Below are 24,819 nucleotides of genomic sequence, written 5' to 3'. Positions count from 1 at the left end.
AAGTTTCATGAATGAATACATTTCTCCAATGAGGAAAAAATACATCCAACCATTCTCTTCCCATGAGAGGATACGCATTATCGGTTGATACACATTTTCTCTCAAAACAATTAGAGGAAGTTTCTCTTTACGATTGTTTAATTTTACCCACACGCTCGCCTCTCCCATAATTTCAAGTTTACCACCATTTACAACAACTAACTTTCTATTGCTTTTGTAAACATGAACAGAAAAAAATCTTCGAAACATATTCTCTCCCATTACAGACACAGCTGAGCCAGTATCAACTTCCATAGTGAAATTATTTTCTTCCAAACTAAAATTTATCAAGCACTAGCTGATCCCATACGAACTCCGTTTCGCTTTCAACTTGGAATATGTCATGAACAGTTTGTATGAAAGCCAATTGCCAAGCATTTTCCAGATGCACTTCTGAATTCATTGTTAAGTAATAATTGCAAAAATATTGGTCGATCACTTTGTCTGTCGTCTGCTACTAAATTTGAAATCAGAAATCCTTTGACCGTGCCAAAAAACCACGTGTATAAATTTCGACTCGATCATTGCATAACAACGCAACTATTGCCAAGAATCTAAACCCCTTTCGGGGGCTCTTATACAATCTTTGATGACTGAAATCGATTGCCCTTCCCTCAAAACTCTCGTGTGCAAATTTTCAAAGCAATCCATTGTATAATAACGTCAATATTGCTAAAAACAGTGAAAAATTAATTTATGTGGACGACCCCTTTCTTTGACCTCTGGCAAAACATTTGACATCTGAAATCGGTTGCTCGTCCCTGAAAACTACCGTGTGCAAATTTTCATCCCAATCCGATGTAAAATAACGACGATATTGCGAAAATATTGAAAGGTTTATATGGACGTCCCCCTTTGCCGGCCCCTTACACTGAATTTAATACCTGAAATCCATTGCTCATCTCTCAAAACTCTCGTGTACCAATTTTCGTCTGAATCCGATGTATAATAACGACAATATCGCATCAACAATGAATAGTTAATATGGACGAACCCTTTGGCTGACCCGTGATTTTAGTTTGAATAAGTGAAATCAGTTGTTTGTCTCTAATAACTCCTATGTGCAAATTTTCAACCCCAATCCGATGTTTTAAAACGTCAATATCACTAAGATACTAAAAATTTAATATGGACGACCCCTTCTGCCGGCCCCTTACACTGAATTTGATACCTCAAATCGATTGCACGTCACTCAAAACTATCGTGTACCAATTTTCATCTGAATACGATGTATATTAACGTCAATATCGCAAAAACAGCGAACAGTTAATATGGACGACCCCTTTGGCTGACCCCTTACACAAAATTTGACACCTGAAATCGATTGCTCGTCTTTCAAAACACTCATGTGCTAATTTTCAACACGATCCGACGAAAAGTAACGTCAATATCGCGAAAACAATATTTGTCTTCTATGGACGACCCCCTTCAGAAGGGGTCATCCGAAAATCTAGAAACATTTTTCATCCTTCCTGGTCCTAATGAGCATCTATGCCAAATTTCAGACCTCTAGCTCTTAAGACGGCTGAGTCTATAGAGGACAAACAAACAAACAAACATACAGAAATTGCTTTTTATATATATAGATGAACTATTAGACCTGTTTACATTTGATACCATCATACATAAATAATAATCACCTGAAGCCGAATGATCCTTTTCTGACTCCTCACTCATTTCGACTCTGAGTCTGTTCAGGGCTTGATTGATATTACCCATCGTATTTCGTGAAGGTGCTGGAACAGCCACGCTTTGGACCCGATCTGTTCTGCTGGGGCCCGATCTGTTTCCAAAAAAGACGGTACACTGTCTCTTGATGTGTCCTTTCTGACCACAGCGGTTACAATTCAGATTAGCGTAACGGTTATCACGACTTCTGCTGACACTCCTCTCTTCGAAGGAAACTTTCCTGCCCCTTTGCTCATCACGACTCCTACTACGGCTGCGGTAGTCAGCATCTCTCCTTTGAGTTGATTGGTACCTATTACCACCGTGAAATACCCTTCTACCCAACCTCTCTCTTACCGAGCTCACATAATTATCTGGCTGATTACTGCTCAAAATTTTGGCTCTATTCGATGCTAATTCCCATTGAGTAACGATACGTTCAGCTGTTTGCAAAGTTAAACGATCCTGTTTCAATAATTCTCGTTGTAACTCTTTATCCCTGATTCCAACCAAAATCCTGTTCCTAATGGCCTTGTCCTTGTAATCACCTAAATCACACTGCGAAGCTATCAATTTCAAATCTAGAATAAAGCTTTCTACAGTTTCGTGTTCCGATTGTATTCTAGACTCTAACTTGAAGCACTGAACAACATCAGTATCCTCCTTGTCGAATCTAGATTTTAAGCGAGCGATCATATCCGTATAATTGACCGTGTTTAGATTTTGGCCAGGAAACAAGAGTTTAAGTTCGCTAAAAATCACAGGACCACTCAACGTAATAAATAAAGACCGTTTACGATCATCCGGAGTTTGATTAAATTCAAAAAAATGCTCAATCCGTTCTGCATATTGGCTGAACACAGTTCCCGGAACATACGGTTCCATAGAGCCAATAATGTTTCCTTGTACGTTAGCCATGATGATTTAAAATCGAAAGAGGTCGAGACACTAAAGGTAAAAAGTCACGGAATTACTCACCAACTATCCAACTCAACAGCTCTCACAACTCACCAGAATTTGTTCAACGACTCACCACAATCACCGACCAATTCTCGCTGGACTCCTCACCTCACGAATGGTAAACAATGGCGTATGATGCTGGCGATGATTCCAATCTCTACTTCAAAATGGCTTTTCCTTTTGGTAGTTTCCCGCTTCAGCTATACACCGAATCACCGGCAAGCTCTTTTGTGCAGCTCTCTTGCTTTGTTCAGCTCAGCCTACACAGATCAAATGGAAATTTCTTTGTTGAAAATTTTTTGCACATCAACCAAATGGGGCTTTTGTCACAGTTTTGCTAACTATTCGCTTGTTCGCTTTTATATTTTCACACGTGTCTCGCACGAATTACAGCTGGAATAGCGTAACACACCAAATGACAAACGCGGGAAGTGAATCTTTAAAATTCTACCACTTTTCCTCGTCGTCAATTAAAGTGTACAAACTATCGGGTTTTCACTTACTTCGGATTAGTAAACAAACACGTCTTTAGTAATTTGCTACCAGTCTAAAGCCTAGTCCACACTAGGAAACGGTTCGTCTCGAGACGGTCTCAGCGTCTCCCATTTTCTTCGGGAGACACTGAGACTGTCTCAGGTTTCCAACAACAACAACAGACAACAAAGTTCGTCTCATAACAAAAATCGCAGTTCATGTTGCCTAGTGTGGACTAGGCTTAAGACTGCTGATTTATTGATCGATCGGCATCTGAGTCACTCAGTAAACATATAAGAAAGAGCAGTTCTCTCTTGTTATGATTGACTCAGCGAAAGGGGTTTGGACGTTAACGTCGAAAGATATAATACGAACCAAAAAACGGTTCTTCGGGCAAGTTGTTTTATTTTAACAATTCCCGAGTGATTCACATGTAGTAAACGCAAAACTTCAGGTTGCAAACTTTTTGGGACAACAATACGGTTTTAAAACAAAACACAGTCTGCATGTATTTCTAAATTTAGTGATTGAGCTTTAACCGCTTGATAATCATGCTCTATTCTATCCGGCCACCCATGACGGAGATAATTTATTACCTTACTCAAGAATTTATCCTTTTTTGTTTCAACTCCAATCGTTACAAAATCAAGAGGGAGTTCAGGAGAAAAATTCAAACTGTTGACGTTACTATCATCTAGGTGTGTAGGCACTTGGTTAGGAAGCGGAAATCGTGAGCAAAAATCCGCATTTCCCATTTTGCTCGAAGGTCGATAAAATATATCGAAGTTATAAATGGAGGGTTCGTTTATGTACCTTTGTAGCCTTGTAACAAGAATAGCATTTCTTCCCTTCTTTCCAAAAACACCTAATAAAGGCTTGTGATCCGTGTAAATAGTGAAATGCTGTCCGTATAAGTAACGGTGAAACTTTTTGATACAACTAACAACTGCTAGCGCTTCTAAATGAAGTATCGGATATTTCCTTTGAGCTTCGTTCAAAGTAAATGAGGTGAAACATATTGGTTTCTCCTGGTCGTTTATTCCGTGGGCCAAAACACCGCCTAAACCGTTGTTACAGGCGTCCGTTACAACGACTAACGGCTTTTTTTGATCAAAATATTCCAAAATATTATTTTTTAGTAAATACTTCTTACATTTTTCAAAATTTTCTTGACAATTTAAATCCCAATCATATTTTGCATCTTTTTTTAATAGGTCGTAGAAACAATTAAGCTTATCTGATAAATTGGGTATGAATTTACCATAAAAATTCAACAACCCAAGGAAAGCTTTTAATTCCGTAACATTTCTAGGTGGGTTGGCCTTGGAAATAGTGTCAATTTTTTCAGGGCATGGGGAAATACCTTATCCCGAAATAATATGCCCAAGAAAACGCAACTTGTTTACGAAGAACTGGCACTTTTTTAGGAGATACGCCTTCAACTCCTTGAAGGACAATGTCCATAACTTTTTCAAAAATGCTGGCCGACGATGCCGCCCCCTGTGGTAAACGTTTATATGTAAAAAGACCGAGTATCGTATTTATCGTCATAAACTTTTGCGATCTTTCTGACAATTGCAATTGTGTGTATGCGCCTGCCAGATCAAGAGAACAAAACACGGTACATCCAGCCAGAGTTGCAAAAATATCCTGCGCAATTGAAAGCGGATATGTGTTAGGAATGATGAGTTTGTTGATTTAAACTTTGCAATCAATTACAAGTCGCAAATCTTTATCTTTTTTCACTATGGCTATTACAGGGGAAGCCCATTCGCTTGCTTCATTAGGAGCAATTATTCCAGCCTTTTCCAAAGCTTGTAAATGCTCAATGACTTGTGTTTTCATACGTAAAGGAACCGTATAAGCTTTTTTAAATATAGGTGTATCTTTTTTAAAAAATAGTTCGGCTTCAAACCCAGATATTGGTGAAGAGAAATCTTTGTTGAAAACAGTGCCATATTTTTCTTTAATAACACTAATAAAGCTATCTTTGTCGTTAATTGCATTTACATTATAAACAGGAAAATCTAAAAATTTCGTTTTCTAATCATGGAAAAACGTCCAACCAATCTCTCCCAATCAAGGGTTCAAAGTTATTGCAACCTTTTAACACAACTAGAGGGATTTTACTTGTCATTTTATTTAGGCATGCTTGAACTGAAATAATGCCCAAAATTTTTAATTTACTACCATCTACTACGGATGGTACGTCTCGGTGGTCGAGTGGTTAGCGTGGTAAGACGATAATCGTTGGTCCACTGATGGCATGGGTTCGATTCCCATCTCGGTACTGGGTGTTAAATGTTAGTTTTAAGTTGTCCACGTCATTTATTCAGTCTGTAAAGCCTAAATCGGCTAAGACGGTGTATGTCTTTTTTTTATAATCTTCTAGAGCACGGTCCAGTTTAATATTTTTAAAATGTTGCAAATAAATCTTTTCGACAACTACTGAAACCGCAGAACCTGTATCTATTTCCATACGAAACCCTTCTCCGTTGATTGTAGCTAAAACCAATAAAGGATCATTTACCTTAATTCCAGTCGTGATCGACATACATTGGAAATCTAGTTTGGAGTCACTCGTGGAAACTGTGCGATCTAACCTTTTAAAGTTGAATCCCTCAGATACCGGCGCCGACGTATCCTTATCGTCTTCCAGAAATCGAACGCTTCCTCGATCCCGCTGCAGCTTAAAACAATTCTTACGAATGTGTCCGAAAAGACCACAATAACTACACCTTGGGCCTTTGTTGAAGCTTCTTCGATTCGATCTAGACCGCGATCGACTACGACCCCTGTAGTTCTGGTAGTCATAATCTCGACCGGCGGGATGCATTTCTCTCCTTCCACCACGGAATCCAAAATCACGATCATCAGACCGCATATTTCTCCATTCTCGCTTGAAAACTGGACTTCTTTGCTTCGGACCCAATCTTTCAATAGCACTAACACGCTCAAAGTTTTCACGGGATGGTTCCAAAGGTATTGATTGACGAATAACCTGATCACGAGCCAACAGAATCCGCTCAACTTCTTCGAGACTAGGATCTTCCAACTCCATGATTCTTTCACGCACTTTTGTATCATGAGCACCAAAAACTAACCAATCACAAATTAGTCTTGTTGTTTTATCTTCAGTAAACCCACAATTTTCAACCAAGAGTTTAACATCTAGGATGAAATCTTCAGCTAATTCATTCGGTGCTTGGGATCTTTCATAAAACTCACCAATTTGAGCCATTTTGGTGTTCTTCTTGTCGAATCTGCTTTTCAATCGTAAAATGATGTCGTCATACTGCAATGTTTCTAAATTGATACCGGGAAACAATTTCTTCAACTCGGAAAACACTGCAGCTCCACTTACTGTTATGAATAAAGTGTTGGCACATTGTTGTAATTGAACACATACTGTAAACGCTCGGCATAATCGCTAAAAGACGTGCCGGGAATGTATGGTTCGACTGATCCTATGAAGGTAGCCATCTCTCTAACACCAAGATAGACCTACTGCAGTCTTCTTCAACACTAGGTGTACGTCAAACTTCTCTCCGAGAACAACTTCGTAAAATCTACTAACGGTAGTGGTGATATCAAACTTTATCTCTCACACTCAATGCACACGATCAACAACGTGATCGATTAACAGCAGGTCAATCAACCAACTGAGATAATCACTCACCCTGATACCTGATACTGTTAAGTGTTCTCTGAGTTACCAAACGAACCTCGGTGGTACAACAGTGATGCAACAATCACAACTTGCTATGTACGATATCGTCTCACTAAACTCCCAACTCACCAAAAATTTGTAGTAGCTAACAAAATGACGGCGTGATCCAACGTGATGCGAAACAAAGCAATAATTGCCTTTGTATCCTTTGTCGACAGTCTGTATGACCCGACAATAGGAATTAAACTTCTTTTGTTCGCACTTCACACTTTTACTGATCTTCTTACTACTACAAATTTTGCACAGTCCGAAATCCTTGCTCAGATTTCATTTTTTTGTTTGAAAAACTATCTTTCTTCAGGATGATTAAAAAAAACGATGTTCACTTCCAACAAGCAATTTTTCAGCTCTACAGCACGCACTTAATCCCATCCTCGTCGCCACTATTGTGTCGGGGAGTTTCGGAACTTAGCAGAAGAAACACGTCTACAATGGGTCTACGATCAGAACTTAACTGACTCTGTATTCTCGGATAACATAGTCTATTATTCGATAGCCATGTGATACATGGAAGGTTCAAAGTTTTCGAACACTACAGTAACTTTGCTAGTCCTTTTTTTTTAATTCAGCCATTCCAATAAAAAATAGGCAAATAGGAGTGTTTTCTAACTGTCAAATGAGTTTTTGAAAACAAAAACAATTGCAAATTTGTCCACGTGGACATCCGGGGAGGGGGGTAGGGGTTTGCCAAATGTTCACGCTTGTCCACGGAGGGGGAGGGGGTGTCAAAAATCTCATTTTTCTGTCCACATGGTATCTGAACGGCCCCTTATGGCACCACATCATAAGAGAATCTTATGGCATACATAATAGTATATTTCTGAGTGTGGTTTTTTTCACCAACACTTTTTAGTTTTGGGGCAATCAACCTCAAAAACGACCATGTTTGTCGACCGGTTGTCCGTTTTTTTGAACCGAGAGGTTTTGAGGTTAATTGTCCCGTCTTATCTGTACATGCTCAGCAAGTGTGCGTAAGAAATGTCAAAAACAACTCTATTGCCAGGGGACTAAATGGGCGTTTATGTGTATTCATAGAAAATTTTCTTCTCAATCGTACCTTTCAAGTGGCAATTGGCGACTCACTTTCGCAATCATTTTGCGAAGAGACTGGAGTTCCCCAAGGATCAGTCCTTTCAGTAACCGTGTTCTTAATAGCTATGAATAACATTTTCAACAAATTACCCAAGGATATGTACGCTTTTGCTTACGCTGACGATATACTGCTTATCACAGCTGGTCAATCGTACGCCAGAACTCGCAGCAAACTTCAGAACGCTATCCGCTCTGTATCAAAATGGGCAGATGAGATTGGTTTTGTAATATCGGCCGATAAAAGTTGTATTTTCCATTGCTGTTATTCAAATCACAAAGCACATAACCGTACAGTGAAGTTAAAACTAAATGTAATACCATTTAAAAGAGCTGTTAAAATTCTGGGTGTGACGTTCGGCAGAAATCTAAGCTTTAAAAGGCATTTTGAAATCGTAAAAGAAGAGTGCCAAAGCCGAATAAGACTGTTGTCAGTAATAGGTCGAATTCACAGTGAGCGCGAAGCGAAGTGCGAAGCGAATTTCCAATTCGCGCGGCAAACCGCTTCTCTTTGAAACACGATGAAAAAAACATCGACCGGCTACAGTGCAAGCGAATTTTCATGCGAAGACCCGGATGCATCGCACGAATTCATTCTGTTCATCCGGACATACACTGAAAATATTCTCTCGGATATTTTTTATCGTAAAATGATTTATCAAAAAAAACTTTTTCAAAAGTTTATTTATTTAATTATCATTGCCGTTGCTGTGTTGGTAATGAAAAAGGCACGGTTTTTTAGCGCGGATTTTCGAAAAAAAAAACGCGGTTTCAGTATTTTTCAATTGAAACAAATTCTAACTGGCAATAAACGACCGGTGGCATGGAAGCCCCACAATATGTGTATAGGGTGAAGGGACTGAACGGATAGAAGTTGGAATTTGTTATCCGACGCCATCTTGAAATCCAATATGGCCGCTTCCACTCAACTTTAAAATGTTGGAAGTGACTGAAAAGCACATGAAACTCCCACAATATGGGTATTGGATGAAAGTACTCAATAAGTAAGAAGTCGAATTTGGCTGTCCGACGCCATTTTGAAATAAAATATGGCGGTTTCCGCTTAATTCAAAATGCAATAAATAACTGAAAATCGAATGGTATATCCACAATATAAGAAATGATTGAAAGGGATAAAAAAGTAGATGAAAAACTACTGACAAAAATTCAACGAAAAATTTAAGAAAACTGCAAAAAAGCACTGAAATGAATAAACAAAAATATGACAAGTGTTATAAAACTAAAGTAATATTGACAAAAATATAACAAAACTGTGGAAAAATATGAATAATTATTACTAAAATTTAAAACTATGACAAAAAAAATAGTAACAATTTACAAAACTTTGAATAAAACACGCCAAATGTGGTAAAATAATTAAGCCAAAAACATGACAAATATTACAAAATTAGACAAAAATATGAGAAAAAATTCACAGAAATGACAAAACTTTGACAAATGAGAAAAAAAAAATTATGACAAAATTATAATCAAAATTTGACAATAAAATTACCTGACAGAACTAATATAAGGACCTGAAATCCGAGTTCCCCAGCCGTAGGAACCTCCCTCTACAGTGAGCCGTGTGCGGTCAGTGAAGATTCTGGCTCAATTAATCATGCTCGTAGGATGTCTAAATATTACCATTGGTATCTTCCTAACAAAATACGCATGCGGTACCTATCTGAGCAGGAGTTAAAGCTGAACGAAAATGTGAATTAAAGTAATATGTAAAAAGTGAAAAGAAATGGTGTTTTTGTTGAACGCAGCAGGCGTTTAACAGTAGCAAAATAATCATAGTAACCAATGTTTTAAATTTGAATAAAATTCTCTCTTGTTCCAACTGTTTACGGAGCTAGTTCGTTCTTTACGGCTCTCCATATTCCAAAAGTTTTTATTTATTCGAATCCTAAAACTCCAAACACATTTGTGTATGTGTGCGTGATTTATCCACGCACGGTTCCGAATACCGTTTTTGTAAGTTGGAAGAACGTTTTGTCAAATCCTTTCTTAACTATCAAATTTATCATAGAATTGGTATATTTTTATCATATTGTTGTAATATTTTTGTCATCTTTGCCATATTTCTATCAAAGTTTTGTCAGCGTTTCGTAATTTTTCATGTTATTATATTGTAATTTTTTTTTCATTATTTTATTGTATTTTTGTCATAATTTTGGTAGATTTTTTTTCTTGCAAAGATTTTTTCACGAGTGATTAATTTTTGCAAAACACCGAAGGTTTTTTTCATTGTTGACCGCTTCGCAATTCGCGTACACTGTGGCCGGCCTTCAAAAACGAACTTGCGAAATTCATCCGGTGAATGAATATTTCGCTTCGCAGTTCGCTTCGCGCTCACTGTACCCATAGGCAGTAGGCACAAAAACAATAACCGGCATACAATAATTCGCGTTGGAAACAGCATAATAACGTCGAAGCTTTTTTATGGTATCGAAATTACTTGTCGTGGATTTGACCTCCTTATCTCTACACTTGCGCCTACCTACAATTCTATCGTCAAGAAGGCATCAGGACATATGCCAAGCTCCCCTACCAACTCTTGCATGATCGAAGCAGGATGCATACCGTTTGTTCTGAAAGCAGCAATAACTTTAACCAATCGTACTATCGGATTTTTAGAGAAAACAAGTGGTGATGAAGCACACCTACAAGAATACACAAACTAAATACTTATGAAACAGCTTACCAAATATTGCCGAGATACCAAACATACGACATCGACGTTGGAATCATCCCACACCTAAAATCGATTGGAGTGTGAAAGAAAAAGTGTGTGCTGGCGATAATCAGCACAAAGTTCAAATGATTTTCAATGAACTAGTAAATCGCAAATATAAGGACCACGAGAAAATTTACACCGATGGATCTAAATCTACGAATGGGGTCGGCGCTGGAGTTTATTCTACCAGTAACGCACACACTTAATCTTTTCTCCTGTGGTCGGGACGATTTCGTCCTGTATTTTCAACAGCTGAAATTACAGGACGATTTCAGGACAGCAAAATCGCTCAGGAAAATAACTGTCAAATTGTCCTGTAGGTTCGAAACGGTTTCCTCCTGTGGTTTTTTGTAAGCTCGGTACCCTTTCCTTCCGCGATTTACAGGGAATTCTGATTTTTCCCCAGGTTCCCCATCCCAATTTAAGATTTTTCTCGTTTATAAATAAAAACAATGTTTTATTCATTCACACATAAATTAATTTATTGTCACACTTTTGTTTTATCACACAACACAATTGTATACTTACAAAATCGACGCAATTGTCTAGAAAAACGCTTTTTCCGACCCATTTTGAAAAAGGAATTGTTCAATCGGATCGAAGGGCCTCGAAGATGTTGACAAATCGGCTGAACAAGCTGCTGAACGTGTATCTTTAGCGGTGCTGCTTAGACAATCTGCAAAAACCCCGCGGGGCGCCTGGTAAAGAAGTCGATAGATCGATCGCTTAAGCCAAAGAAATTATCTGCGGGACACAATTTCGTTAATCATTAGTATTTATGAGCCACCAGATTACCAAAATGGAACTTACCGATTCTCATCTGGATGATGCACTCAGCACGGCCGACGGAACCGGCAGCGCTTTACGACACTCCCGTTGGGTTTGTCGTCACTCGCAGTTTGAACAAAAAAAAAATAAACTATTTAAAATTTGTTTAAACTGCTACGAAAAGCAACTGAAAAAAAAACGACGAACTGAACTCTTTCGTGGGCGAACTGAACTTTTTAGTTTAAGCACGTTTTAGCAATGGTAGAAAGAGAAAGAAATCCTTTTGTTTTTTTATTACAGGAGAGCAAGAGAAAATAAAATTGACAAGAGATGTGTCTACAGGGATTCAGGAGCATACTGTCCTGAATTCACGGAGTTTGTTTGAGTTCCTATGCACTCGTAGGAATGTCGAAATTAATTTCAGGAGAAATGAAGTATCAGGAAATTCGGGTGGGTTCACGTACGAGTTTCGTTAAAATTGAGCAGTTCCCCTGTGATTCGGAGAATCGAGGTCCCGAGCGGAATATATGCAATCTAAGTGTGCAATATCTGTCAAACTTGAAAACTTTTGTTCTGTATTCTCAGCTGAAGTTGCCGCTTTGTATATCGCTGTGGAGTCAATTCCGAATGATGCTTTAAAGGAATTTGTCATATTTACTGATTCGGCTAGCGCACTGAAAGCATTGGAATCCGGTAGATCGACACATCCTTGGGTGATCGCACTCGACTCAAAAGACCTTTCAAAAATAACATTCTGTTGGGTCCCAGGGCATAGTGGAATTACGGGTAATGAAAAAGCCGACAAATTAGCTGGAACTGGCCACGAACATGATTTCTGGAGAAGAGATATCCCCGGGGACGATTTAAAACGATGGATAGAAAATGTAGCGAAGCATTTCTGGGAATCATCTTGGAACCAAGAGAGAAATTTATTCCTAAGGAAAATCAAAGGGTCAACTTCGAGATGGCAAGATCGTGGCGAAAGAAATGAGCAGCGTGTACTTCCAAGAATGCGTGTGGGTCATACAAGACTAACCCACAGTCATTATACAGGACCAAACCAACGATCGGAATGTGAAACTTGCGGTTCCTATCTAACTATCGAACATATACTAGCGGAATGTCCAGTTTATGAGTCTCAACGTACAGCGAATAATCTGCCCGTCGGAGTGCGTAACATCCTAGGAAACGAAGAGGAGATCGAGAACAATTTGTTAGAGTTTTTGCGAGCAACAGAATTATTTAAGCTTATTTAATGTACCATCTTGTATCAATCTTATATTTTGTTATTATCCTTTCAAAAGAGGCGAATGAACTAATTATTTAAAGCCTCTATAAATAAATCAATCAATCAATCAATCAATCAACTCTATTGCCAGGGCCTTTTCATAGAATGATTCTGTTATGATACTTGGGTTCCAAAAGCATGATGGTTAAAATATAAATAGAAGAAGCATTTTGACTCTTATTTTTACGTTGGTCAATACCCATCCAAATGCTTATTATTAACGTTTGTAATAACTGCTTCCAAATTCAACTATCATTAAAAATTTTGGTATCTTATTGCTAAAATCAGGTTCAATTTGGAATTTTAGTTTTAAGATTTTTATATATGGATCTTTTGATTTTGAATTCTAAAAAATACCTAAGCCTTTGCTGTTGCACACCTCCCTTATTCGTTAAACCTTTTTTTTTATTACAGCTCAGAAAACCCTTCAAATTTTCAATATTGAGATGAAATCTAAAATGAAGGCGCATACCATGACAGAAGAGGTTGTCTTTTGGAAGTGGATTAATCTGAACACATTGTCATTAGTAACAGAAACTTCAGTGTTTCATTGGTCTATGGAAGGAGATTCTACACCCGTCAAAATGTTTGAACGACACTCTTCATTGAACGGGTGCCAGATCATAAATTATAGAACCGATCCCAAACAGACTTGGTTGCTTTTAGTTGGTAAAATTTTTAACATGTTTGGATAATTCAACACTTATAATTGCAAAAACTTTTTTTCAGGTATATCGGCTCAGCAAAATCGAGTAATCGGAGCAATGCAACTTTATTCAGTAGAGAGGAAAGTATCGCAAGCTATAGAAGGACATGCTGCTTCATTCGCTTCTTTCAAAATGGAAGAAAACAAAGAGCCATCAACGTTATTCTGTTTTGCGGTTCGTTCTGCAGCCACTGCTAAACTTCATATCATTGAAGTTGGGGCTCCTCCAACAGGCAACGCTGCATTTTCAAAGAAAGCTGTTGATGTATTCTTTCCGCCAGAAGCACAGAGCGATTTTCCAGTGGCTATGCAAGTTTCTCCTAAATATGACGTAATTTATTTAATAACAAAGTATGGATACATACACATGTATGATATTGAATCAGGAACATGTATCTACATGAATCGCATATCTGCTGACACAATTTTCGTTACTGCACAACATGAGAATAGTGGTGGGATCATCGGTGTCAACCGTAAAGGTCAAGTTTTGTCTGTTACGGTAGACGAGGAACAAATAATACCATATATCAATAACGTTTTGCAAAATCCGGATCTTGCATTACGTATGGCTGTTCGAAATAATTTAGCAGGTGCTGAAGAGTTATTTGTTCGAAAATTCAACACAATGTTTCAAAATGGTCAATTTGCTGAGGCAGCAAAAGTAGCAGCGATCGCTCCGAAAGGAATTCTTAGAACACCACAGACTATTCAGAAATTTCAACAAGTACCTGCCCAACCAGGGAATAATTCGCCTCCACTTTTACAGTATTTTGGCATTCTCCTTGATCAAGGCAAGCTGAACAAATATGAATCTTTAGAACTTTGTCGTCCAGTATTGGCTCAAGGGCGGAAACAGTTGTGCGAAAAATGGCTCAAAGAAGAAAAATTGGAGTGTAGTGAAGAGCTCGGCGATCTTGTAAAGCCCACCGATCCAACACTAGCATTGTCGATTTATTTAAGATCAAACGTCCCCAATAAAGTAATTCAATGTTTTGCGGAAACTGGTCAGTTCCAAAAAATTGTTCTATATGCGAAAAAAGTGAATTATTCGCCGGATTACATTTTCCTATTGCGTTCTGTTATGCGTACAAATCCTGAACAAGGAGCTGGATTTGCTAGTATGTTGGTAGCCGACGACGAGCCATTAGGTGACATTAATCAAATAATCGACATATTCATGGAACAAAATATGGTTCAACAATGTACTGCTTTCCTGTTAGATGCCCTTAAGAACAACCGTTCTAGTGAAGGCTCTCTTCAGACGCGATTACTGGAAATGAACCTCATGTCAGCTCCACAGGTTGCTGATGCTATTCTCGGAAATGCAATGTTCACACACTATGACAGAGCACATATTGCCCAGTTATGCGAAAAGGCAGGCCTTCTTCAACGCGCTTTGGAGCACTATACTGATTTATATGACATAAAAAGGGCAGTTGTTCATACACATCTATTGAATGGAGATTGGTTAGTAGGATTTTTCGGAACACTCTCTGTTGAAGACTCATTGGAATGTTTGAAGGCCATGCTAACAGCAAATATTCGTCAAAACATGCAAATTTGCGTACAAATTGCTACTAAGTATCATGAGCAACTTACAACGAAGGCTCTCATCGATTTGTTTGAAAGCTTCAAAAGCTATGAAGGATTGTTCTACTTCCTAGGATCAATTGTTAATTTCAGCCAAGACTCCGAAGTTCATTTCAAATACATTCAGGCTGCTTGCAAAACCAATCAAATCAAAGAAGTAGAGCGTATATGCCGTGAATCTAACTGCTACAATGCTGAGAGAGTTAAAAATTTTTTGAAGGAAGCCAAACTCACCGATCAGCTTCCTTTGATCATTGTGTGCGATAGATTCGATTTTGTACATGATTTGGTTCTCTATTTATACAGGAATAGTTTACAAAAATACATTGAAATTTATGTTCAAAAGGTTAATCCGTCAAGATTGCCAGTTGTAATCGGTGGTCTATTGGACGTGGACTGTTCGGAAGATATAATCAAAAATTTGATTTTAGTTGTCAAAGGACAATTTTCTACCGATGAACTAGTCGAAGAAGTTGAGAAACGAAATCGCCTCAAGCTTCTATTGCCTTGGCTTGAATCTCGTGTTCATGAAGGATGTGTCGAACCAGCTACTCATAATGCTCTTGCAAAAATATATATAGATTCAAACAATAATCCAGAACGTTTTCTCAAAGAAAACCAGTTTTACGACAGTAGAGTTGTAGGGCGCTACTGCGAGAAACGCGATCCTCATCTTGCATGCGTAGCTTATGAACGAGGCCACTGTGACAAAGAATTGATATCAGTCTGTAATGAAAATTCATTATTCAAATCGGAAGCTCGATATCTCGTCCGCCGCCGTGATCCTGAATTATGGACAGATGTATTATCTGAAGCAAATCCTTATAAACGACAACTTATTGATCAAGTGGTGCAAACAGCACTCTCTGAAACTCAAGATCCGGATGATATCTCAGTAACAGTAAAAGCTTTTATGACTGCTGATTTGCCGAATGAATTGATAGAATTACTGGAAAAAATCGTATTGGATTCTTCAATTTTCTCAGATCATCGGAATTTACAGAACCTTTTGATCCTTACTGCTATAAAAGCTGACCGCAGTAGAGTTATGGATTATATTAATCGGTTGGATAATTATGACGCACCCGATATAGCCAACATCGCTATCAATAACGAACTTTACGAAGAAGCTTTTGCTATATTCAAAAAATTTGATGTTAATACTTCAGCCATACAAGTATTAATAGAACAAGTTCAAAATCTTGAACGAGCGAATGAATTTGCTGAAAGATGCAACGAATCTGCGGTATGGTCGCAATTAGCTCGTGCTCAACTCCAGCAAGGATTTGTTAAAGAGGCTATTGACAGTTACATTAAAGCAGATGACCCTAGCTCGTATATGGATGTAGTTGAAACAGCTAGTAAAAATAATTCTTGGGAGGATTTGGTTCGTTATCTGCAAATGGCTCGTAAGAAAACTCGCGAAAGCTATATAGAAAGTGAACTTATTTATGCATACGCTCGTACTGGTCGTTTAGCAGACTTAGAAGAATTTGTTTCTGGACCGAATCATGCTGATATTCAAAAAATTGGAGACCGTTGTTTTAATGATAAAATGTTTGAAGCAGCTAAACTTCTTTATAATAACGTCAGTAATTTTGCACGTCTTGCCATCACACTTGTACATCTACAAGAATTCCAGGGAGCAGTAGATGGCGCCCGCAAGGCTAATTCAACTCGAACGTGGAAAGAAGTTTGTTTCGCTTGTGTAGATGCAGGAGAATTTAGGCTTGCTCAAATGTGTGGCCTTCATATAGTGGTGCACGCTGATGAATTAGAAGATTTGATCACTTATTATCAAGAACGAGGCCACTTCGAGGAATTAATCGGTCTACTAGAGGCTGCACTTGGATTAGAACGTGCGCATATGGGAATGTTTACAGAGTTAGCTATATTATATTCAAAGTATAAACCTATCAAAATGAGAGAGCATTTAGAGCTCTTCTGGTCACGTGTCAACATTCCAAAAGTGCTGCGAGCTGCAGAACAAGCGCATTTGTGGTCTGAACTCGTATTTCTTTTCGATAAGTATGAAGAATATGACAATGCAGTTTTGGCGATGATAGCCCATCCAACAGAAGCATGGCGTGAAGGTCATTTTAAGGACATCATTACCAAAGTAGCTAACATTGAATTGTATTACAAAGCTATACAGTTTTATCTAGAATACAAGCCTCTTTTGCTAAATGATATGCTATTGGTGCTTGCCCCTCGAATGGATCATACCCGAGCTGTTAGTTTTTTCACTAAACAAGGTCATCTTCAATTAGTCAAAACTTATCTGCGGTCTGTGCAAAGCTTGAATAACAAAGCGATAAACGAAGCATTAAATGGACTACTGATTAATGAGGAAGATTACCAAGGACTAAGAACATCAATAGATGCCTTTGATAATTTCGATAATATTGCGTTAGCTCAAAAACTTGAAAAACATGAACTTACTGAGTTCAGAAGGATCGCTGCCTATTTATACAAAGGTACAACATACATACACTAAACAAAAATTTAACGCAACTTATACATGTTAAATGAATTACAGGAAACAATCGTTGGAAACAAAGTGTTGAATTATGCAAAAAAGACCGACTTTTCAAAGATGCAATGGAATATGCAGCAGAATCACATCAATGCGAATTAGCAGAAGAGCTTATCGAATGGTTTTTGGAACGAGAAGCTTATGATTGCTTTTCAGCTTGCTTATTTCAAGTAAGATATTTGTTAAGTGTATTTGTGATGTTGTAAACCCTTTTTTTTTTAGTGCTACGATTTGTTACGACCAGATATAATCCTGGAACTAGCCTGGCGTCATAACATAACAGATTTCGCAATGCCATATTTGATACAGGTAGTATTATATTATTAATAATAATTAATCAATCTTTATTAGACCGGTTTCTTTTGAAAACAAGCTTTTAGGTGCGGGGTTCTTTAATTTTAATTCGTATTCAAAACTAGGGGATTGAAAAGGGTTACAGGATGTTGGAGGAATATTGGAAGGGGCCGTTGTGCGGCAGAAGCTACACTGTATCAAAAAATTGTCCGTACAGCACGTACCTTGAGGAAAATTTATTTTAGCGAAAAGCAACTACACGATAAATAGAAAATAGGTAAAAATAGCGAAAGCTTACCAATATTCGTTTTGGTTTGGATTGGCTTTTAACCATGAAATTCACTGTAACAATAAATATCATAAGATAATTACTGTCATACCATGTTTCTGATGTATTCGGCAACTGTGAAACATCATGAATTGACTATACATTTCAAGGTTACCTTAGGAAACATGGTGATTTCAAAATTTTAGAAGGTTGATAATGATCTTGAAATTAGGATGAATTTTATTGTTAAATTGAAAATCACTGTTCGGTTATGGTATGGATCATGGTCATTGCTATTCGGCGAGTGGTGCATATAAATTCCGCGTTCATTTTCACGTCCGAATGGCAATGTGCATTCTGAAAAAAATTTCACCGATGACGGAAAAATTTTTGCTTCATAAAAAATTAGTTTTTTAATTTGTAAGCACATTTGAAGGCAATTAGAGGCTTAAAATACTACGAGTTTGAAATGAAACGCATACGATATTTTTTTTAAAACTTGAAAACCCGCTTGGGCATCATTTAATTGCACCTGTTGGAAGAGTTTCTCGACGAATAAATGTACCTGTTGGAAGAGCTTCTCAACGAATAAATGTAAATGAAGATCATCGAATGGCCAGATTCCATTGAAATAAAAAAAAATAGATTCCGCTTTGTTCAAATGTGTGTTTCAGAAAAGGCATGGAAATAATTATAAAAATTTATGAAATCATTCAAAAATAATGTGTTTTAAGGAGAACTGAAAAGCAGAAAAAATAACAAACAAAAGAGTACTGATGCATTTTAATTAAATAAAAACCTTTTCAATTGTTTCACTAATTAAAAGTAATTTTGAAATTTTTGTTTGTCAATTTTTAATCAAGAACAAGAAATGGTTATCTAGTAGAAGTTCTATTCATAACGTCCTTTCAATAAGTTTTTCAAAAGAAACGAATCGCTAAAGCTCGTTACTCTTTGATCGATAAATACTTTTTGGGAGTACTTTAAATTCATAAAATTTAATTTAAATTCATTGTATTAAAAGATAAGAACTTTGGGATAATTTGATTAAATCAATCGTTTTCAAAGCTGAATATGTTTTGAAGAAGAACAATATGTTTTTTTTTTGAGAAATTTGAATTTAAATTCGAGCATTGGTTCGCCAAGTATCGATCAAAACATGGGTTGAATGATCTGTCATTTTTCGATTGAAACCAATTTCTACCCGCAGTTGAACAAATCTCTTACTAATTTTGAAGATTTGACCGATTTGACATTTCACTGCGAAATATTTTTTCACTGTGGTGAGTTCACGTTCACGTTCGAGTTCGAGTTCACAAGAACTGTAAACCGGGCTTAAAACTCAAAGCAAAACAAAAAAAAATGGTCTGCTAAAACCACCGACAACCACATATGGCCATCCTGGATAATTGTGGATTACAGTTACACTATGATCAGTGGTTACATGGCGCCGGAAGAGTAATAATTTGACTAATGCAATGAAGCGGGTATGTTTACATGCACTATTCCAAGCGCCAGCAACGAACCCGAAGCAGTTTGCAGAGTTTTTCTTGCACATGCTGGGATGTCGCGATAACAGTGACCCTCCCCCTCTTCATATCTCCGCGATCCCTTCCCGACTATCAAGGACTCGTATGCCAAGTTTGGTGAAATTCTATTTAGACGTTCCGAAGTTATAACACGTTCATTTCTTGAGTGTGACAAATATGCGTCCAATCGTATCTGTGTGACAGTTATGCGTCCATTTGCCCAGGGTGACAAATTGACTTTGAATTTTTCTTGAAATTTCTAAAATAAACTTTATGTTTCGACAAAGAATTTCAAAAATACGTATCAAATTATGACGATTGGCATCAAAAAGTGAAAAACGTCGAAATGTCACATGTGACAATTATGCGTCCAACGGCAGACTGTAGTCGAAAGATAACCAATCAACGATGTCGTTCATGTGCAGTTAAAATTTTACAAGCCGAAGTGCAATACAAATGCAAAGTTTAGGCGATCCTCTCCGTACTACTAGGCAAAAGCTTTAGATGCCTATCATTGGTTTACCTTTTCAGATTGGAATACCATATTTCTAACACCATATCAGGCTACTATTTACTTTATTTTCATGGTGTTAAAACATTATTAGGATATTGTGTTTTCGAAAAATCTATATCGTCCGGCCATAGACGACTGTATGAGCATGTATTAATTCTTTGAATTCTACAAACAGACCTAGATTATTTTGTTATTGCTTTGTTTGATAAATCTACGCCTCACCGTTTAGTGCAATCATGATCATGAATGATAAATGAAAAAAAAATCACCTCGACCAGGAATCGAACTCGAGCCTACTGATTACCTCTCCGACATCTTACCAATAGGCCAAATCGTCAGACGATACAAGTCAAGCTGTAGCTCTATTACTCAGTTGACTTCATCGAGTCGAATTTGCTGCTAGAATCCCCGGCAGAAAACGCTCATTATGCCTTCATTAATGGCGCTCATACTGCCTCGGGGGGTTTCTCATTATGCCTCTACAGTGACTGGTTTTCAGCTTTTGGCACAAAAATTTACAAAATGCATTTTTAAACGTTTTTATCTACTTTTTCAAGTTTCATCCAATTAGGCAATAGACTATTTGAGTGTCTGAACACGAAACAATGATGTTATTCACATATTACAGCTGTTCTCTATGGTTAAATAAGCGTTTTTCTTAAGGTGGCCATTATGCCCCCATCTCCCCTACCGTTATTTTTACGAACATTTTTTTTTATTTTTCACTTTCAACGGGAATTTGTTGAGAACTATTTTAGTGATGCAACGAACAATAATTAATAATTTTTGAACATATACATATTTTTCTAAGACATGTTAAAGTTGACCTATGGTGAAAACCGTTTGCACTTGCCCCGGTGTACCTTATATTTTATATTTTTTTATTTTTTTTTTTTGGATAAAATACCACACGTTAAAAACGAAAAATGAACCGCGTTGGCGCGCGACGCCTCGTCCATGGAGACGAAAAACAAACCGCCCAAAGGAAAGAAAATCTCGAGAAAATGGATGTCGTGACGTTAATTTCATTCGAAAAACTACAAATTTAATTATTACGAACAACTGATGCAACTTTCAACATTCGATTTTGGCAACATCCGATTTTGGCACATGTGCCAAAATCGAACGGTTTTTGGAAACAACATTACAATTTAGTTTTCGTTATAACAGGACCAATTTAAATCAGACAAATACCACTAATACGTTTTTGTGTTCTGAAATGGTGATAAAATGCAACAATAAAAACAAAAGTTTTTTAAAAAATTTATTAAGTACTAAAAAAATAAAAAAAGTTGAAAAATTCAAAAAGTTAAAAAACAAATTTAAACAAAAGACTGAAAATGACTGAAAACAACTAAAAAATGATGAAGAACGACAAAAACAGCAAATATGACAAATGAAAACAAACATTATAAACAAAACAAGAAAAGTGCAAAATGCATCAAAAACATGATGAAAAAAAAATCAAAAATTACTAGAAACGGTCGGAAATTGACTAAAAATAACGTTTTTGATAATAATATAAGTTATTTTGTAAAAATAACTGATAAAAAAGTGGAGGAAAAAAACCGTTCGATTTTGGCAACATTCGATTTTGGCAACACAAAATGTATGAGCGTGTTGCCAAAATCGAACGGGGTCTGTATATATATATATATATATATATATATATATATATATATATATATATATATATATATATATATATATATATATATATATATATATATATATATATACATATATATATATATATATATATACATATATATATATATATATATATATATATATATATATATATATATATATATATATATATATATTTATATATATATATATATATATATATATATATATATATATATATATATATATATATATATATATATATATATATATATATATATATATATATATATATATATATATATATATATATATATATATATATATATATATATATATATATATATATATATATATATATATATATATATATATATATATATATATATATATATATATATATATATATATATATATATATATATAAATGTATACTTTTTTTTTTTAGGTAATCCGCGAATATACTTTCAAAGTTGATAAACTAGAACTTGCTGATGCCGAACGACTTAAAGATGGTGAAAGTTCTGAACATAAATCTATAATTCTACCTGAACCACAATTGATGCTGACTGCTGGACCTGGTATTGGTTTAACTCAATACAATCCTCAATTCACTGGAGCCTATGTTACAACCCAACAACAATTTCCAGGATACAGCGGCTTATAAACAGATTCATGCGCATTCAACGTATTCGCAAATGTATAATGTATGTATATTTCCTTAAAATAAATTATTCTAGGGCAAACCCCGTTCGATTTCGGCAACACGACTGTAAATTTTGTATTGCCAAAAGTATATGGACTTCACCTAACACCCCCCCCCTCCTATAAAGGTAAAATTAAATTAAACCAAATGTTGCCAAAATCGAACGGTTTTTTTCTCACTTTTCGTATTTTAATTTTAAATTAATCGATATTCATGTAAAACACAACATAAGCCTTTTTGATTGACTAAATTTATTAAGTGTAAAAATTTACGCTTTAAGGTGCATTTACAGTTCTTTCGAACGTGAAAATGGAAATACACTGAGGTTTTTTTTTACGCGGTTTTTTTTTACACGGTTTTTTTTTACGCGGCTTTTTTTACGCGGATTTTCGAATTAACGCGGTTTTTTTTTACGCGGATTTTCGAATTCACGCGGTTTTTTTTACGCGGATTTTCGAATTAACGCGGTTTTTCAGAGAAAATATTCTAAGACTTTTTCAAAGGAAAACACTTAGAATCTTTTTGTAGTTGGGAAATCTTAGCTCTGAGACTAAGAATATGATACATGAGATCTGTGACCTGAGACCTGAGACTTGAGACTTGAGACCTGAGACATGAGACCTGAGATTTGAGACCTAAAATATGAGACTCGAGATCTGAGACACGAGACATGAGACATGAAACCTGAGACCTGAGACTTGAGACTTGAGACTTGAGACCTGAGACATGAGACCTGAGACATGAGACATAAGACCTAACACATGAGACCTGAGACATGAGACCTGAGACATGAGACCTAACACATGAGACATGAGACCTGAGACATGAGACATGAGACATGAAACATGAGACATGAGACCTGAGACATGAGACATGAGACATGAGACCTGAGACATGGGACATGAGACATGAGACATGAGACCTGAGACATGAGACCTAAGACATGAGACATGAGACCTGAGACATGAGACATGAGACATGAAACATGAGACATGAGACCTGAGACATGAGACATGAGACATGAGACCTGAGACCTGAGACATGGAATATGAGACCTGAGACATGAGACCTGAGACATGAGACCTAAGACCTAAGACATGGAACATGAGACCTGAGACATGAGACATTAGACGATCTGAATTCCACACTGTCAAATAAGCCTCACTATATTCTACTATTCTATTAATCTAATTGATTTTGTTTTTTATCTTAAAAATAAACTATCATTGTACACAAATTGTTAAATAATCATGGTTCTTACGCGTTTTTTTAGTAACGTGCTTTATTGCGCGAATTTTGAATTAAAATTTTTTTACGTGGATTTTCGAATTAACGAGGTTTTTTTTTACGCGGATTTTCGAATTAACGCGGTTTTTTTTTACGCGGATTTTCGAATTAACGCGGTTTTTTTTTACGCGGATTTTCGAATTAACGCGGTTTTTTTTACGCGGTTTTTTTTTTACGCGGGACAAAATACCGCGTAAAAAAAACCTCAGTGTATGTACTTATATTTCTCAAAAACTCGACTATGCTGCATTTCATGGCTGCGAAACTGGGTGGAATAGATGCGGAATGGTTGATAGAATATTTTTGAACTGATTTGCTTGTTCAAAACCCTTTAAAATTTGTTTTATTCCATTTCCCGTCCGAATGGCAATGTGCATTCTGAAAACATTTTTCACCGATGACGGAAAAATTTTTGCTTCATAAAAATTAGTTTTTTTTTGAATTTTCAAGCACATTTGAAGGCAATTAAAGGCTTAAAATACTACGAGTTTGAAATGAAACGCATGTGATATTTTTTTAAACTTTAAAACCCGCTTGGGCATCATTTTATTGCACCTGTTGGAAGAGTTTCTCGACGAATAAATGTACCTGTCTGTTGGAAGAGCTTCTCAACGAATAAATGTAAATGAGGATCATCGAATGGCCAGAGTCCATTGAAATAAACAAAAATAGATTCCGCTTTGTTCAAATGTGTGCTTCAGAAAAGGTATGGAAATAATTACAAAATTTATGAAATCATTCAAAAATAATGTGTTTTAATGAGAACTGAAAAGCAGAAAAATTAACGAACAAAAGTGTACTTATGCATTTTAATTAAATAAAAACCTTTTCAATTGTTTCACTAATTAAAAGTAATTTTGAAATTTTTGTTTGTCAATTTTTAATCAAGAACAAAAAATGGCTATTTTGTAGAAGTTATATTCATAACGTCCTTTCAATAAGTTTTTCAAAAGAAACGAATCGCTAAAGCTCGTTATTACTCCTTGATCGATAAATACTTT

General features: G+C 36.4%; 1 protein-coding gene across 5 annotated transcripts in view; it reads left to right on the top strand.

Annotated features, from left to right (window-relative positions):
* LOC129754152 (clathrin heavy chain) overlaps window positions 1-24,819 on the top strand; it is a 101,362-nt gene that overhangs the window by 20,480 nt on the left and 56,063 nt on the right. For 4 of the 5 annotated variants that reach the window (XR_008738977.1, XM_055750035.1, XM_055750038.1 and 1 more), the window contains exons 3-7: window positions 13,171-13,425; window positions 13,486-17,532; window positions 17,595-17,761; window positions 17,814-17,900; window positions 22,274-22,532. Coding sequence is in view for 4 of the 5 variants with exons in the window: in XM_055750035.1 (XP_055606010.1) it covers window positions 13,171-13,425; window positions 13,486-17,532; window positions 17,595-17,761; window positions 17,814-17,900; window positions 22,274-22,492 (4,775 nt within the window). In the remaining variant the exon portion in view is untranslated. The remainder of the gene's footprint in view (window positions 1-13,170; window positions 13,426-13,485; window positions 17,533-17,594; window positions 17,762-17,813; window positions 17,901-22,273; window positions 22,533-24,819) is intronic. The other variant, XM_055750039.1, reaches the window with a different exon arrangement.

This window comes from Uranotaenia lowii, chromosome 3 (genome assembly GCF_029784155.1).
Source record: "Uranotaenia lowii strain MFRU-FL chromosome 3, ASM2978415v1, whole genome shotgun sequence".
In the NCBI taxonomy this organism is placed as follows: domain Eukaryota; kingdom Metazoa; phylum Arthropoda; class Insecta; order Diptera; family Culicidae; genus Uranotaenia; species Uranotaenia lowii.
The sequence above is the reverse complement of the archived record's forward strand: the minus strand, read 5'-3'. Positions and strand labels throughout refer to the sequence as shown.